This window comes from Agelaius phoeniceus, chromosome 1, assembly GCF_051311805.1.
Source record: "Agelaius phoeniceus isolate bAgePho1 chromosome 1, bAgePho1.hap1, whole genome shotgun sequence".
Taxonomy (NCBI): Eukaryota; Metazoa; Chordata; class Aves; order Passeriformes; family Icteridae; genus Agelaius; species Agelaius phoeniceus.
In genome coordinates this window covers 39864747-39882036 of record NC_135265.1, presented here as the reverse complement: position 1 = coordinate 39882036, position 17290 = coordinate 39864747, and the positions used below count along the sequence as shown (strand labels likewise).

At 39.4% G+C, this 17290-nt stretch overlaps 1 protein-coding gene across 8 annotated transcripts in view; it reads right to left on the bottom strand.

The window, feature by feature from the left end:
- Positions 1-17290, bottom strand: part of RARB (retinoic acid receptor beta) — a 320712-nt gene that overhangs the window by 43502 nt on the left and 259920 nt on the right. For all 8 annotated transcript variants that reach the window (XM_077176831.1, XM_077176829.1, XM_077176826.1 and 5 more), the window contains one exon: positions 1969-2110. In XM_077176831.1, the coding sequence (XP_077032946.1) occupies positions 1969-2110 (142 nt within the window). The remainder of the gene's footprint in view (positions 1-1968; positions 2111-17290) is intronic.

Sequence of the window (17290 nt, the reverse complement as noted above, 5' to 3'; positions counted from 1 at the left end):
ATCTGGTAAGAAAAAGCCGAATGACAGATGTGCCTTTGTTTACATAAACTTCTAAAGAAATGGAGTTAAAACCTAGAGATATGTATGAAAGAAGGTCAGATAAGAAAATAGTTTCTCAAATCTCTTAAGAGATGAAAAGCTCCTGTTTATGAAGGGATAACACAGAATCACTTCAGAATTAGTTCTTAAACCCAGAAGACAAGACACACTGCATTCAAACTGATGACATTTAAAATAATTTCTCTGTTCCCTTGCAAATGCCTTCTACAGAAATGCAGCCAGAGGACATCCCTCACTTTTCTCCAGGATCCTCTGTTCCCCCTCCAACCTGTTATCCCCCTTTCAGTGCCTGTAAAATTTTGAGATAAAGGCAACTGCCAAAGGGCAATTTCACTTAGTTCACCCCAGAAAACAGGCAGAGTAAAACCTTAATTCCTGCTGGCAAAGCTCCAGCTACCCTATGGGAAAAAACAATCCATCACCTAAAAGGCAGTAAGTCTTTCTAGTTTATCCAAAGTAACATGTTGGAAATACTGCTGATACTTCCAAAACCTACTCCGATGTGACGTTACAGCATTTAATAAGATTACTATTTCACGTCAGCAATAAAGTCCTTAGGAACTCAAGACCCTCAGGTGAGAAAAGTGCTTTTTCTTCTCTTCCAAATGATATCATACTGTTTTTATTAAAAAAAAAAAGCAGCTTCACATGCACTTCATATGCAATGAAATAGCTATCAATAAAATCCTCCTCATTCAATCTCTTATCTTTGCATTTTAGCCTACCTTCTTTACTCCCATCATAGTCGCCACTCCAACAGATCTATACCTAAGTACAGATAAGTGCACTTCAGGTACACAAGAAAACTCAACACAGACAGTGAATTAATGGAAACCCTAAGAACTCCTCCCTCAGTAGCTTGAAACTTTCCAATAACCAAAACTTCACATTTCCATGAAAAGGAGCTGGAAACACAGCACAATGGTCCAAAGAATGTATCTAGTTCTTTCTCCACTTCTCAACACTCTTTCTCTGAGAAGAAAGAGAGGGTGGGAGAGAGAAGTGGCATACAGTGAGGAGGGACAAATGTAACTTTAGGACCTCTAGCTCCTGACCAAGTACTGGGATGCCCCACACAACTCAGTGATGTAAAATGCTGAAGATGAGAACCAGTTTAAATCACAGTTCAGACATAAATGCCTCATCATCATCAATTTTTCTTTTCCTGTGATCTTAAACTCTCTCCAAGAAACTCTTGTGAGTGAATTAAAGTTAAGAACTGTTTGGGCAATTTTCCCTCCTCACTTATGCACACACTGCAAATTTCTGTAGAGGTTATTACTGGTATTGACCTACTGACACCAGGAACATTGTTGATAGAGGTAAAAACCCTCAACAATCAAACAGATCACTACACCAGAGACTTTTTTGCTACTGCAATCAATCCAATCAAAAATGAGAAAGTTTCAGAAGCATTACCCCATGGGATCTGAAAAAGGCATTTTTAGCTATATTTTCAGACTTGATGGGGATATCAATAAACTGGAAAAAGAGAGGATCACATATTTCTACATAAATATTTTAAAATGTTAATTTAAAGGGCAAAGTAGAGATTTCTAGAAAATAAGGGAGGGAGAGGAAAATCCTTTGGGGTTTTGGTGTGCTTTGCATAGTCAGATTTACTGGCTTTGCAGGTTTAGAGAAGAGCATTTGCCAGCTCGTTTCACCTTTCAGAGAGGGTCCAGGCAGTAAGAACACACAGCTTTTAGGCTGCAGTGTCAAGGACTCAGAAGTCTGTAAACAGAGGTCTGAAGTTGTGTACCAAATTCATACTCCTTTTCCTCCATATGAATGCAGATATTGGCTTCAATCACATAATTGCATAATCATTTTTTTTTTCCCCTTAGGACTGACTGCCACATATATGTAGGATATGACAAACAATAAATTGTTTCTGAGACAACTTACATTCTTTGGACATTCCCACTTCAAAGCACTTCTGTAGTCTGCAGTACTGGCAGCGATTTCTGGTAACTTTATTGATAACACAGTTTTTATCTCTGTGACATGTGTAAACCATGTTCTTCTGGATACTCCTGCGGAAAAAGCCCTGGAATCAAGAAAAAAGAAATCAAGTAAGCTTCTGAGATTTCCATAAACCATAGAGACAGGCACATTTCTTTAAAGTAACAAAACTAATTCAAAGTTATGGCTGGAGTATGGCATCTTTTAAGACTCAGTCTTACTATAATTTAGTACTGTTTGTTGCAACATAAGACTCATCTCCTAAATAAAAACTAATTATCTAATGCAACCTAAGGCCAAAATAAACAAAGCTAGAACTAGTAAGAGCATTCAGGAAATGAAGTCCTAGATTTTGTAAAAAAGCTTAACTAAAAATTGTTTGAGCTTATGAATGTAAGTAATGAGTTGGGTAAACAACAGCCTTCCTAACAGATCCACTTGGAAGTCAGACACTCATCTAATAACAATCAGACTCACTCAGCCTGAAGGTCCCATCTATTTTTGTTACTGCAGAGACTCTCTAGTTTGAAGACTGCACCTCAAAAGAGAAATAATCTGAAAACCAGGTCTCTTAACTGCTGTAACTCCTACAGCAATTAATGAGGCTTCTGCAGGTGAAAGAGCTCCAGTATCAGGTTATTGAGTTGTGAACTTGTAAAAGTTGCCAATTACAGCACTTTTTTCTTACTCAGATACAGCTGTGAAAATAATCAAGTAATTACAATGATCTTGAACAGAAATTAAAGAAACCTAGAGGTCTGGTTTGTACTTAAGGAACACCATTTAACTGAAATCCTCCTTCAACAAGTGAAAAACAGAAAAATAGCCATAAATGGTAAGGTTAGGTGGCACAGAAAAAAGGCAAAACCCAAGTTAATTTCACTAAACCTCAAGCTTTAGATAATATCATGTAATAATGAAGAAAAAAAAAAAGAGGATTACTTTAAGCATTTTAGAGCTCAACCCACAGATATTCAGGAAAAGTATTTCTGGAACAGACATTTGGAAATTTGACAGCACTATTTAACCTTCTCACTCAGATTTTGAAAATGGTTTCAGCAAGCACCAGGGTCAAATTTCAGTCAACATCACAACATTATGGAAGAATAGTTAGCAATTTAATATTTGTTGGAGGGCTTGAGAGGTTAAAACTCTTCAACCAGCCACATGTTTACACCCTACAGGGAAGCTGTAAACTTGATGCCGCAGACAATAGCTCTGTGCCCACAGTGCATTAGTCTAAAGATGCAATCATGGTAAGCTATAAAACTGGGTCTCCTCAAGGTGCTCACCAAGATCTGTGTGCAGTTCAAGAGACAAAACTCCCCTTGTTCAGAGCTGACTGAGAGACTTTCTGGCTATATGATGAGGGAGTGGTAGGGCAGGCAGTAAGGGCTGGTCATAAATTCCTTGCACAACCAACGTGCTATAGATGCTAATGTTATGAAAATACCTCAGATTCACTCAGAACTGAAAAATGCCTCCTTAATCATGTAACCCCTGGCAAAAGTTTTCTGCAGCTCTTGCACAGGCAAGCCTCATCCTGAGGTTAGCTCCTCTGATTTAGGAGATATTTATTACTACCATCAAAGTGGTAAATAAAAACTCTCCAAATCTCTTCCTTAAGCTACTGGACCCAGAAGAAGAATTTAAAGCTATTTGTTTGGATAATTAAAACCTTTCAAGTTACTAATAAACACTGCTATTTCATATTCTACACTTCTGATCATTAACACTGCTTCAATTGTTGCAAGGGCAAGTATGGCAACTGTATGTACATTTGTTTACTTGCCAAAAAGAAAATTTATGGCAATATTCACTCCTTTCTTGCTTTGATATTTCCCTGTGATGCCTGGCTCTGGGGTAATTGCTGATATGGCTAACAAGAACAGTGAGGCATCTATGGCATCTATTTTGGTTTAATTCAACAGGCAGAAAATGTGAGCTGTGCTGTGCCTCTACAGCTTATTTGGTCGCCACTTTCTAGCTGGAAAGACACAGGACAAGCCAAAACTGGTGACTTCTATGGCAGCCACCCAGCCTGCTGCTGCAGGTGATTTAACACCCACAGCCACCAATGGCATTACTCTCCTACCACCCGCCTGACAGGGCAAGAGACAAAATGGCCCAAATGAACAAGTCACCCAATACTGGGAAGAGACAGTCTTCTCCAAATGCATCTGTACTCTACTAAAATATAACCAGTAGCTAATTGCACCTACTGATCAGTTGCTCTGATATATAGCTGCAGGGTGTGCATCCTTATAAGCCAGGGTTTAATTACAGCCCATCAGGAAGGAAAGCAGAGGAGGCTGCCTAAGTCCTTACCAGACAAACTTGACCACACAGTGCAGCTGAAAAATGTGATCCATCTGCAGACAGCAAGTATAAAGCATTCATGAACTCATTACTAATAAAAAAGGCTTAAGAAGAACAAATTTGGAAAAAGCAGATCTCCAGGTCGAAATGAAGACAGTTTCCTCATCAGCCTAACCTCCCCAGGCGATGTCTCCACAGAGTGAAAGACATAGAGGAGGATACTAACTGTGGAAGCTTTGACTGCTGTTTGACAAATTTCTTTTTAAGACCTGTATCTGATTTTCTTCCTGGACTTAATCATGGAACATAAATAAAAATGAACTTGTTTACACAAAATATTCAGGTGAAAAATAGGTGTAATATGGTCCTGGTCAAAGCTAAGGACACGATTCTCAACAATGTATTAGTGCCCACTCACAAGTATTCTTCTCAAAGTCAGCATTGGGATACCATTCCTTGTAACATTTGTGACAAAGTAATTTTAAAAGATCAGCAATACATCACCAAAAAGATTTGATTTTTACATTTTCCTCGGAACAGGCACTAAGATTATAATTATCTTTGCACACAAACCCCAAACCAAGCCAGGACAGGAGTTCAGGCACTGGTGGATGAGGAGCACCATTTGCTCAGCACTGGGGGCTCAGTTTCCTCACCCACCTCCAGAAACCTGGTGTGGTGTAGCCACAAGTTATGGATGGCACTGAAAGCAGGGCCATGCTCAGAGATACTTCCTGAATCTAGGCTGAAAAAACAGTGTCCTGTCTTTCCCTCTGTAGGGGTTTGGATCCCAACTGCAGCTCTGCAGCGAAAGAAAACTGTGCAGGACACAGAGATGGAAGAGCAGGTGCTTGCTGCCCAGTTAAACAGAAAAGCACATTTATACCCTTTCAAGGCTGGGTTCCAAATAGCACAGGTATAATAACTGTGGCTTTTTCAATAAAAATACTGAAGTTAGAAGCAAGCCTAAGTTTTCCTCCAAGTGCTTTCTGTCAATGACTCCCATCTGATCTCATAATCTCAACAGTTTCTTCAAAAACCAAGAAAATCCAAATGTGACCTGATGTTAAGAAGTTGTCAGAAACTTCAGAAACTGAAAACCACCACTGTTTATAAATTAATCAACTTCTAGCACCTATTGGCTCTTAGAAAACAATATACTAGCAACTATAATTCAACCACCTCGAAATTAATCTGTTTGGCTGAATATTTACATGAGCCATTTTTTATGCAAATATTTTAGCATCCCATCCAAATTAACACCCTGTGATGTTTTTTTCCAGTGCCAAAAACAATCAAAAATTATTTTTTCTTTGTAATTTAAAAAGCCTTATGAATATAAAAAATAATCCCATTCTGTGAGACATAAAGCATTACTGTCATACATAATTTTTTTTGATAGCACCTACAAAGTACTTGAATTTAAAGGAGCAGAAGCTACTGAAAGCCTATCAGGAACAGTGATTTACTCCGATATTCCTTTTATCCACAACTTTTGAAAGGAACATGTATCTTGTGTTTTTATTTTAGAGAAGACAAAGCTTGTGGAAATCACGCTTTTGAATTAATTCTGTTTTTCTGAGCTGCTTTTATCAGCATCCTTTACAGAGAACATTTTAGACCAACACTTCAATTTTTAATCTCATCTTTTCTGTGTATCATGCCACGTTCCTCCCAGGCCCACCAATCTTGTTATCTTAATGGATGACAGATAGAGTATCACTCTGACCATGCCACATTAGGCATCCTCATTTACCGAGTGCAAGGAAAAAATGCTGAGTATAAATTATTCAGAAATCTATTGTATCAGCGTGTGTTCCCTGAGCATCCACCAGTGGCAGAGCAGACATATTATTTTTCACTTTTAATTGTGTTGATATCTTACCTGCTGCACTGAAAGCAGAGAGTGATATGCGAAACCCTATGTATCAAGCAGCAAACAAACCTGGTTTCCTAGGTCTATTGCATAGAAGTAAATAATCTATTTAATCAGTCCAACCTCAACTCAACACTGAAGAAACCACCTCATCCCATTCACCCCTTACTTTTGCAGCAGTTGCCTGTGAATGAGTCAAACTTTGAGAGCTCAGTAAAGAACAGAGTGCACACAGAGAATATTAACTATTTCAGTAATATTTTGAATGCTGTTATGCCACTGGCTATCTGAATACAAAGGATCTCATTAAGGATGAGCCTTCAAGACAAAGTTAAGTGTTTAAACTTATAAAGTCTTATGGATTTAGTTAGCATGAACTGCTACCCTCACATATTTGATAGGGATTCTATATAACTCCCTCTCCTTCACTGTCCAGTTGATTTTGGCAGGGCAGATGATTTAGAGCTCAAGTTATGCACATGCATGAAGAGATGGATCATTTGATCACAACGTCTTAAAAATATTTTGCCAGCACAGGGCATGCCAAGTCTTATTTGCAGGCATAGTGGGCTTGCAAGCTGAAAACTTGCACTACAAGCCAGGGACAGGGTAATCAGCAGAGAAGGGCTATTGCAAGCTCAATCTGTTTGAACAGCCTGCTCACTTCATCTGCTTCAGCTTTGATTACCCCCAAATACAGGCAGCCAGCTATGACTCCTGCAGATTTAGAGGCCATTCTTTGGTAAATTTGCAAAATAAGCTTCTGAGTGAAGCATATTGCTACTTTATCTTAAAAAAACCAAAAGAGTAGGAAGGACTTTTCCATGGTACAGTTTATCAGTCATTTATAAACTCTGACTGAGCTTCTGACAGGAAAGATAAATACCAGTAGCAGCTGAAAAGAAAATCCAGCCCACCGCACACCTGAGATCTCTGCACTTAGCTTTATTCTGAAATAGGGGCTGGGCAAATATGTGCACTTTTTACAAAAGAAATGTTTGTGATGTATGCCTTCTTTTCAATCTCTCTGTTTTAATAATTTAAGTTACCCTCTGTCCTTGCTAACCCTGTAAAATATATTTAGAGAAGGTAAAGCTCCCATTCCTGCTCTCTCTGGAGCATCAACAGACATTTAAGGTATCTCTCAGTGATGGGATCTGCACAAAACTGCTTTGTTCTGTGACCAGGGAATTGCCCGGGTACATGCATGAACTAAATGTAGATTGCGGTATTTTTAACAACTAGTGGCAGCAGTCAGGGAACAAAAAACCCTCACCTCACCAAATCCTGGTAGGCTCTACAGTCAAGCTGGGACAAAGACATGCAATTTTTAGTTGTTAACCAGGAATATTTACTCTGAGAGGCCTAGGTAACATGCAAACCTGCAACTGGAGTTGCATAGAAAGGCTTACAAAAGATCTACAGCCCAGCACATGCTGTTCAATGATACCATACAGACAAAACACGCTGCAAAATGGCTGCAGCCAGAACAGAAGACCCCACAAGTAATGAAAACTACTAAAGCAGCTATCTAAAAGGAAGCTCAAATGAGCTTATTCCCAGTTGCACAGCACTTTTCCAGGATGTCTGCACTGTCTATCACACTTTGGAAGTCACGGCTTGCAGAATAAACAAATTAATTGTCTGACATTGTGGCTGGAAACCACTGCTGGCACAAAATGGAAGTAGCTACAACAATAAGTAAAGGAAGGCTCACTGCCAGAAAGTAGGGAAATTGTGCTGATGATGTATGTCAGGGCAGGACAGGAAGGTCTTTACAAAAACAAATTTCAATAGCTGGTAGAGAGCACCTAGAAATGCCAGCCAGCCAGTGGTGGAGGAACTCAGCACCAGCCCGCCCTGGGAAGGGCTCTGGCTTTGTCTGCCATTGCTGGTATTTCCAGCTAGCAAACCACACTTCTGCTTGTCTAGCCATTTATTCTGCAGATGAAGAGCAGCCCTAAGATTCTATGGCCAAAGAAACCTAAATTTGCTCTTGAAACCAGTGTGGCAGTGAATTTCATTATTTTTAATCAACAGAACTCAAAATTCAATAAAAATAAGCAGCTGCCATCCCACATCTTACATATGGAAATGCAGACCTCTGGATTTAAGAGCAATCCACAATGGGGAAAAAAAGGTCTATTATCTTTTCATTGTTATTACACAAATGGAAAAGTTTGAAATAACTCAGGGTTTTCTCATTTCTTAAAAAAAAGAAAAGGACATGGATGAGCAGATGAGGAGCATGTTGCCCCTCTCTAAGCTACCACAATGGGGATACTCATCTGCAACTACAAAAAAGTTCACCAGCAAAGACAGAGCAGGTCATGTTTGATAAATCCTAATAGTTTCTAAGGTGAAAATGGTCTTATGGGCTTCACAGGACAAAAAAAAAAAAATTCTGATGACAGAGCTTGAAGAAAATTGTTCATGGAGCTAATAATGCCAATTAGCCATTAGGTCCTGGGGAGGCTGGAAAAAACTACCATTTTTTATTGTGCCCCTTGCCAAAACATATTCTGACTCCACAAACCTTGGTTTAATGTAAAAAAACATTCTATAAACCATCATTCTATAAAACCACCCCCCATTTTCTGGGGAGTTTGAAACACTTCTGCTGGCCAGCTGGCAGAGAGGCAGCTACCAATAAAACAGGGGAGATGTATTCCATCAAGTGCAAATCTGCAACAACCAGATTCTTCCAGCGAGGGTACCACGGCATCCCTAGGACTACGCACGTATTTTTCCACAATTTCGATTTTCACTGAACTCCTGACCTTTTTAGCAAACATGTCAAAGTCTCCAGACAGAACAGTCATCACCTTGAAACAATATGTGAGGGGAAAGAACGGCTGAGATTTTCTGCTTCTCCACTTCAGTGATTTAAACGGAGAGGAAGGCGCTGGTATGCGCTTCCATCTGCTTTTTTCAAATTAAGAAAAAAAAGGAGATGGAATGTATATAATTAAAAAGTTACAGTTAACTTCCTTTCAGTCATGTCTGTAGGATGATTTTTGGCCTGCTATGAAACTCCAGATGGGAAGAGTAATGAATATAATTTAATACAAATAACAGGAGATCAAAGAAGTGCTCTTCTGAGTTATTTCACACAGTTTAATGGAGAACTCGGGAATGAATTATTGCATTTTGCTGTTGTTTTATATTTTTGTTTATGCAAATTAATTCCCTTTAACCAAATTTGTGAAGGATCAGACCTATAACCCAATAAAACAATAAAATGTCACTAGGATGGTTGTACAACTGGCTAGCACTTATCCAAAGGCTGTATGTTGCTAACTGCTCATCGTTTTTTTCCTCTCTTCCCCTCCAGTGCCTCAGGATTTATACCACCAATTAAGACAATAATGAGTGCCCCAGGTTGACCTCCCAGGAGCAAGAATTAATTAAGAGCAGTATTTCTTCGTAAAGAATGACACTTTTCCAAACCATTTATGTAGCTGCCCTCCTGCATGGAAGCACGGTATCACAGAAGACTTTTCAAATTGTTATCCCTCAATTGTATGACTGATTTTGGTTTACAGACATAATTTGTGTCTTTGTTTTTATCCACTGGGTTTTCAGATGGCTGGAGTGGGGGCACCATCTTCCATGGACAATGTCACAATTTTACTAGGAGACACATAGGTTGGTTGTTTTGGTTTTTTTTTGCACAGAGCTACAATGGAAAGACATTAAACAACAGCTACTCTAACAAAGTAGTGGACCTCCTAGTAAAAACAAACAAAAATCTCCACCAAGCTATGCCCCTGCAGTGACATGCAAATTCCTGCAGCAGGCAGGACAAGGAAAAGACTCATGTTAGATATGCAATTACCATGCTGCAATTACTTGTAGCAGTCTCTCAAATTAACCTCTCCATTTAGCTGCTTGGCAGAGATGGAAACATGAAGAGGAAAGGGCAAGCTCAAACACAACCCTACACGGGAGAAAGAAGGTGTGTGTGTGTGTGCTCCAAGGAAATTCCCTGCACAGGCAGGCTTTGTGTCCTCCTCCTTTTCCCCTCCCAGCCTTGCCCACAAAGGCTTGCAGAGTTCCCGCACATATTTGGCAGCAGAGTTATTTATCAAAAGAGGCACAGGGACTTTATTTAATTGTCAGCCGATACAGAAATCCCTGCACTTCTGCACCATCTGAAATTTATAGCAGCACTAGTTTCTTTCCTGCTATCAGCAACCGAATGTTTAGAGCTCAGCTGAAATAATAATGCAAACTATGCCACAAATATTTATATATGCCTGCAAGCTGGCTGAGGCGCAATTCCCCTCACGCTAGCAGAGATCTGCACAGTTTGTGTGCACGGCCAGCTGTTCCCTGCTCTCGCCCCAGCTGACCTGGAGCCAGTGCAGCAGCCCATCCTGAGCCTGGCTGGCTGGGTGGGTGCCTGTGGGTGCTGGCAAAGAGCTGGCCCCTGCTTACCTCCAACACCCAGCATGTTTCTATTCTCTTTGTCTGACCTGGGAGGAGTTTTAAAACATGCCCGATCCACAGCAGAGAAGTTTCTGAGGAGGGATGAAGTGACATATGAAAACAATGCAGAAAGCAACTTAAAAATACTCAAATGAAATAACTTGGACATAAACATGCCAAAATAAACCAGATGTCTTGAGCATTATGCTTCCTGGTACAGTTTTTAGGCATCTATCTGAATGACTCATCAACACACGTTCACTATCTCCCCGTAATTTTTTTTTTGCTCTTAGTTTTGACAGTTGACATCTAAACAAATCTGTTGCACCAGATCTCTTGAAATCTGGCAAGTAATATCTTGTACTTACTACTTTATGCTGCACTCTCATTCCCCTGTGTTCGGCAACAAAGAAACTCTGCTAATATCAAACTATCCACTAAAATTCCTCTAAAGCCTAGAGTTTAGTGAAACTTGGATGCCTGGAGACTAGAAAACAGAGTTCAAGTAAACACCCAGAAATATGCAAGTCTGGCTCTCTAGTACTGGCAGTAGTCAAGGAAAATTACCTTTCCACACTGCAGCTGAAACTCATTACCAAAGGCGACAGCAGAGGGATGAGTTGGAGCTGGACCAGCTTGGAAAACCCACTATTCTAAAGAGTGAGATAGTGGCCATATCCCCCTGCCCAGTTTCCATACACAGTCAGAGCACCCACGGTCAAAATGGTCTGGACAACATGGGAAAGCAGGCTGAGAAAGGTGGATGAAATGCAGTCTGTGCCAGTGCAAGGGATTAGCAACTGCAGAGACAGAGGAATCAACTGACTAGTTCCTCCAAGCAATAAAGACTTTTAGGGTAACACTAAGCAGAGAGATGCATCTTGTTGCAAACCCCAACACAAATCACAGCGAGATGCTGAAAAAGCATTGCAGGACAAAGGCAGTGCTGCATCCCCCTTGCCCAGTGGATCTATTCAGCCAAGCTGTAGGGAATCAAGGGAGAGTCTCAGACTGGGCAACTTTGATGATGAGAAAACATGACCTTTCAGAGATGAGTGAATGAACTGAAGCTGATTAATCTAACACAGGAAAATCTTAGCAAGATGTTTTCCTGTTTTCTCCCTCCCCTGCCAGACTTCAATCAATGGCCAGATTCAAGCACAGAGCTCACAGAATCACAAGACGGTCATTCTTTCAGTTTACAAAAATCACATGGATTTAGGGTGAGATGAAAGATTGTTTTAGTTAGTTCATCCATTTGGTTCCTGGATGCTGTGCTTACATCTCTTCTGTTCATCTAACACTCCCTTTTTTTTCCTTTAAATAAAAAATATGTAGTTTTCACTTTTGTTTCTGTACATGTAACAGCCACTGTGCATTAGTATCGACAAATGTGGACTGGGCAAGATCATTTGCAGCAGCATCTCTGAAATGCCTTGATCCTCTGATCAAAAAAAAAAAAAAAAGAAAGAAAAAAAAGTTAAAAAAAAGTAAAAAATGGTTGTGCTCATTCATTAAAAAAATTATGGGTTGCAGAGCTCTCTCACTTATATACTCTGCTTAAATATTGCTAAATCTGGAGCACTGCCACTGTTTTGGACCAGCAGAAAGCGTGTAAGGAACACGGCACACACTGAAACAAGGACCTAATAATTTGCATATATATTTATCACAGGTACACAGGGTTCCAAGCAAGGCAAGCACTCCAGAGACAGGGAAGACCTCTCTCCTGTTTGGAAGATTCATCTGGAGAGCAGCCAGCGAGGACTTGCAGGAGGAGTGAACAGTAGCCCATTGGAGTGGTTACACCACAGCTATAAATCTCTGCTTTCCCTGTTAAGCGCCTGGGAGGAGGGAGAGGGAACTGGCCACAGCTGACAGTAATGGGTCCCATTAAATTGTCACTTTTAAAGAGACTCTAAAATGAGAACAAACTTGCTTCATAAGCATTTGATCAGTTTGCCTGACACCAGGCAATGGCAGACCCTGCTCACGTGCACTGGCTGGGGGCTGCTGGCTCTCCCCTCCGGCAGCTGAATAGCTGGAGTGAAATCACTGACTGCATTTACAGCCAACCAAATCTACATTTTTGGCACTACTTATAACTGTGTCTCACCTTATAATTTATGCACCCATTATTCTAGACAGGGGATCCAGAAACAATATACTTTTCCCCTCTAAAATACTGTATTATGATCCGCTTTTTATTGCATAGTAACTTTTCCCACTGAAATATATTAAATGAGAAATTTTAAGCATGGCCACATGAAATCATAAGGGACTTTATATACAAAAATGTTTTTCTACATCTCAGCTGTCTCCTGAGTTGAGTTGTGGAAACTGTGGGGGCTCCTGCTTATTATCAAAAGGAAGAACGATTTATGAGTAGGGACACTGAATATTTGGCAAACCAGCTGCAGCAGCACACCACTTTAACAGTTCCTATGCCAACATACCAAAAGTACCAATTACAGAATTGGGTGCATGACTTCTTTAACACTACAAGTTTTCATAACAGGAGTACTGAGATGTACAGGTGTCATACCTAGAGGTGTCCCCTGTATCTGGGAAGTTCCTCTGAAATAATAAGAATGAATTTGCATATATATTTATCACAAGTGCACAGGGCTCCAAGCCTGTGGACAGTTAATAAGAATAATTAGGAAAAAGGATACAACATGTATATAATTTACATTATTCTCAGGAGACAAGGTACTCATATCTCAAGACTACAGTACAATCTAGATACAAAGAAAGAAAGATAGGCTGTAACCTCAATTTTGTCATTTTCTGTCGTTTGAATGGGTACTCAAAAGTGAAAGATTTTTTTTTAGTAAGACATTTGTTTTGTTTTACAGGGTGAAAAAAAAGAAGAATGTATATAATAAACAAATTGGATAAAGAATCTCTAAAGCTGACTTCATTGGAAATACTGAATCTTGGAAAATTACATCCAGTTGTCTTTTCTGCTACAGCATAGACAAAGACCAGCTCCACAAATCTGAAGACAGCTCTGGAATCCATGGTGCAAATTCAATTGGTCCATTTCCAGAAGAATCTAAAGCAAATACCCGTCTAGGAAATTTTCTCAAAGGAACATTTCACTTGGGATTAGAAAGAACCTCTGTTTCCATTATCAGGTCAGTCTGCAAGTGCAGATGGCGATGGAAGTCTACTTTCCAAAGCCAAATTATTTCTGAAAATTGTGTAGCTGACCATTTACAAACTGGGTGATGGTTCACAATAACCAGAAAATATAGATAGGTGTATAATTCAAAGTAAATTCAAAATTGTAGCAAACAAAGAGCACCTGAATATCTACTTAATAAATAAGTGTGAACAGAATTAGATAATGATTTATTCCATTTTCTACCATTATGAAACCCCTTAATTTTGGATTTACTTCTCTAAGACATGCCAATCAGAAAGTCTTTAGGTACTTGCTAAGAAAAAATCAAACTACAATTTGAAAAGATGCCTAGAGCAAGAACAGCAGTGACCTCAACCACCTCGCCGGCACCAAAATCACACTCAGCCAGAACTACTCTTGGCAAACTATTCTGTTCTTTTTTCCAGCAGGAAAAACAGTGCACTTTCTTATAGGGTGCAGCAAGCTATCCTAAATCTACATTCAACAAATCAATTGTATATCATTCTCTATCAACTTCTCATTAATCAGATTTTTTTTTAAAGTTCCAGAGTTAGAAAATGAAAGCTAGTGCACTGTAATTTTATACATTTGTAATTGCATAAATATGGCATAGTGTAAAAAAATAGGCTAGTACTGTTATCAGAAAATCTCACAGTATTTAATTTCTGAGATGTTTGCTCTGATATCCCTATTTTCTTATTTGCTGGATTACATCTGCAAACAATACTTTTAAAGATCATATTACAAAATATTGTGTTAAATATTGTGTTAAAAAGCTGCATTTTTTGCTACACTTGTACGATTTGTGGAGTGTGCACAGAACAGCCTGTACTCTACAACTATAATTAAAGGCCACATGTGGTCCTTAAACTAACAGGGAGGTATGAAATTGATTGACAAGATAAGAACAAAATAAAAGGTTTTTCCCTCTTTCTAGTGAAGAAAATTGAAAAAGTAAAACCCATTAGAATGTAGTGACAGGAAAATAAAAACACACTCCACGTTCCCTGCATGCAAACCAGGGGACTTCTCAGCAGGCAAGTGTGCTAGCCTGAATTGCAGCCCACCTGCTTCTGGCATCTCTGGTTGTACCTCACGGTGTGATTTGCATGGACAGCACTTTTACACGTGGATATAATGCACTTAATTCTGCTGAAGGTGCTGTAAACCACACACACATTACTGATCCAGTGTGAGCCAGAGCTCTCTCAGCCATTTGGTAATAAGTCATATCAGCTACGGGCAGGTAAAGGTGGATGGAAATGTGACAGCTACATCTATAAGGACTCTTTACCATCCACTGTGGTGAGAGAAATTATGGTTCAATTCCAGCAACAACATGTACATACACATATAAATTTGAAGTTTCTTCTTTTTACAGTGTGTATTCCCAGATAGGGAAAGGCATAGACACTGCCAAAAGAGTAAGACTCAACAATTTTAGTTTATTAATAACAGCAACAAAAAAAATGTAATTGTTATGGACTAGTTAGTGGCCAAACACTCTGAAAAGGTATGCAAGGTCAGCAGGCATGAAGGCTACATTTATGTTAGGAAATGCTCTTGCAAACAGTCATAGGCACTATGGCTCACTGGCATACAATGGGAAAGTCCACATCTACCTTAGATACCTCCTTCTGGCCTCTGAAATGGACAGTTGTACCCAAATTGCCCACAGGAGATGACTGTCTGCAGGAGGAACACCACTTGCTACCAGAAACCTTCCAGGTACACATCATGGCAAAGCTGTGCCCCAAAACGTGGCTAGTCACCAACACACCAGAGATCAAGAGTCAGACATTGCTGTTCTTTTTTGAGAAAACCTTCACTGATGGTATCAGGAATTTTATAAGAGAATGGAGTGCAAGATTTAAGCCAAACAATTATACATTGTTATGTGACAGTTCATGGAAAATAAGAGAGTGCTTTCCAGTTCCTGTTTCCACAGGACATTAGCCCTTATGCTCACAAATGAGTGGAGCAGCGGGGTTAGCACAGTTAGAAAGTCAATCTGGGGTAATCTCTGTGCTTTTATAGCATCAGCATGGTTGCCAGAAAAAAATTACAGTAATTAGTAAAAAACAACTATTCTCACAGATTAAGATGAACCCCTGGTTTATGACAAGGGGCAGGGTAAGAGGAAGATTAGCTGTGGATGTAGGTGCCGTACCCTCATGGAGACACTGCTGTTCTTCATCCATCTCTGCTCCAGAAGCCCAGCACAGGGGAGCAGCTGAGCTATAACCCACAACCTGGGTCCAAAGAACTGGAAATCATATTTGGCACACAACACAATTTACATTTTTGCTACCTGTTATGGTGAGCAAGTAATTTTATTTCTTCATTTATGGCATTCACACAATCCAGACAAAGATTTTAATAAATCTGGTAAAAAAATTTTTTTGTTCCTGATCCCACGTATTTCATCATGTTTGTCTCAGAGTGCTTCCAACTAACACATGCTTCCCATCTTTTAAAATGAATTCAAGATCTGTCAAAAGTTTTATCTTTCAAACAAACAAACAAAAACAAAGCAAAAAAGAATTAAGAATTTACTGAAATAGATACCCCCTTTTTCATGGGGCACCTGAACTTCCTGGGTTTGTTATTTGAAAAGCTAAAATTTCAAGGATGGCATTAAAACAATCAGGTCTCCTCTGATAGCACAAAATGAATAAAATTTCCAGGGTTTCAGTATTACATTTAAAGCAGTTGCAACTCATTTAGTGTCTTTCTGCATATGGCACTGCTTTCTACAAATGAATGGCTTGGAATGTTGCTATGCTACAAAGTGCTTACAGTTTAAGATCAGATTATATTAATAGTATGCAGAAATGTATTTCAAAATACATTTTTCACCTTCTAAAAAGTATTGTTGATTTAACTGAAACTAGGAGCAATTTTCTGTGATTTGAGGAATTTTTCATAGCTGTGCATGGATGACAGCACGCATCTCTACCGCTGGCACTGTCGCTAACACAGCCTAAATGGAGACGAATGCAGCTTGAGCATTCAAGCTGATCTATATTTTTCTTTGAACCAACAGAAGCTTTTCCCACTGCATTGCTGCAAACAATGTTACTTCTTTCCCTGATACAAATCATACCGCGCATGTATTTTCAAGTTTACATTTCTTACTTTCTGTTTCAGTTGTAGGGGATTAAAACATGCTGAGAAAACAAAACCAAAGAAATACATGGAATGTTAGTTAGCTAGCTTTATGAAGTGTGCTTTTATTTTTTACTGTTAAATAGCTGAGAAAATTCTATGTCTGGATCTTTAATTCCCCGTAAAGAGGCATAAATATAGGCTTAAACATAATTATATTATAGCTAGAAGCTAACATGTGCAAGAGTGGTGTTATCAAAAAGAACTGCTGCTTAAGATCCCTCCACACTACCAGAACTGCCTAGGAAAATGCAAATCTGTTCTCACATGATGTAAGAGACATTATTAAAAGGAAAAGGCATCTGTCCCAAAGGACACTG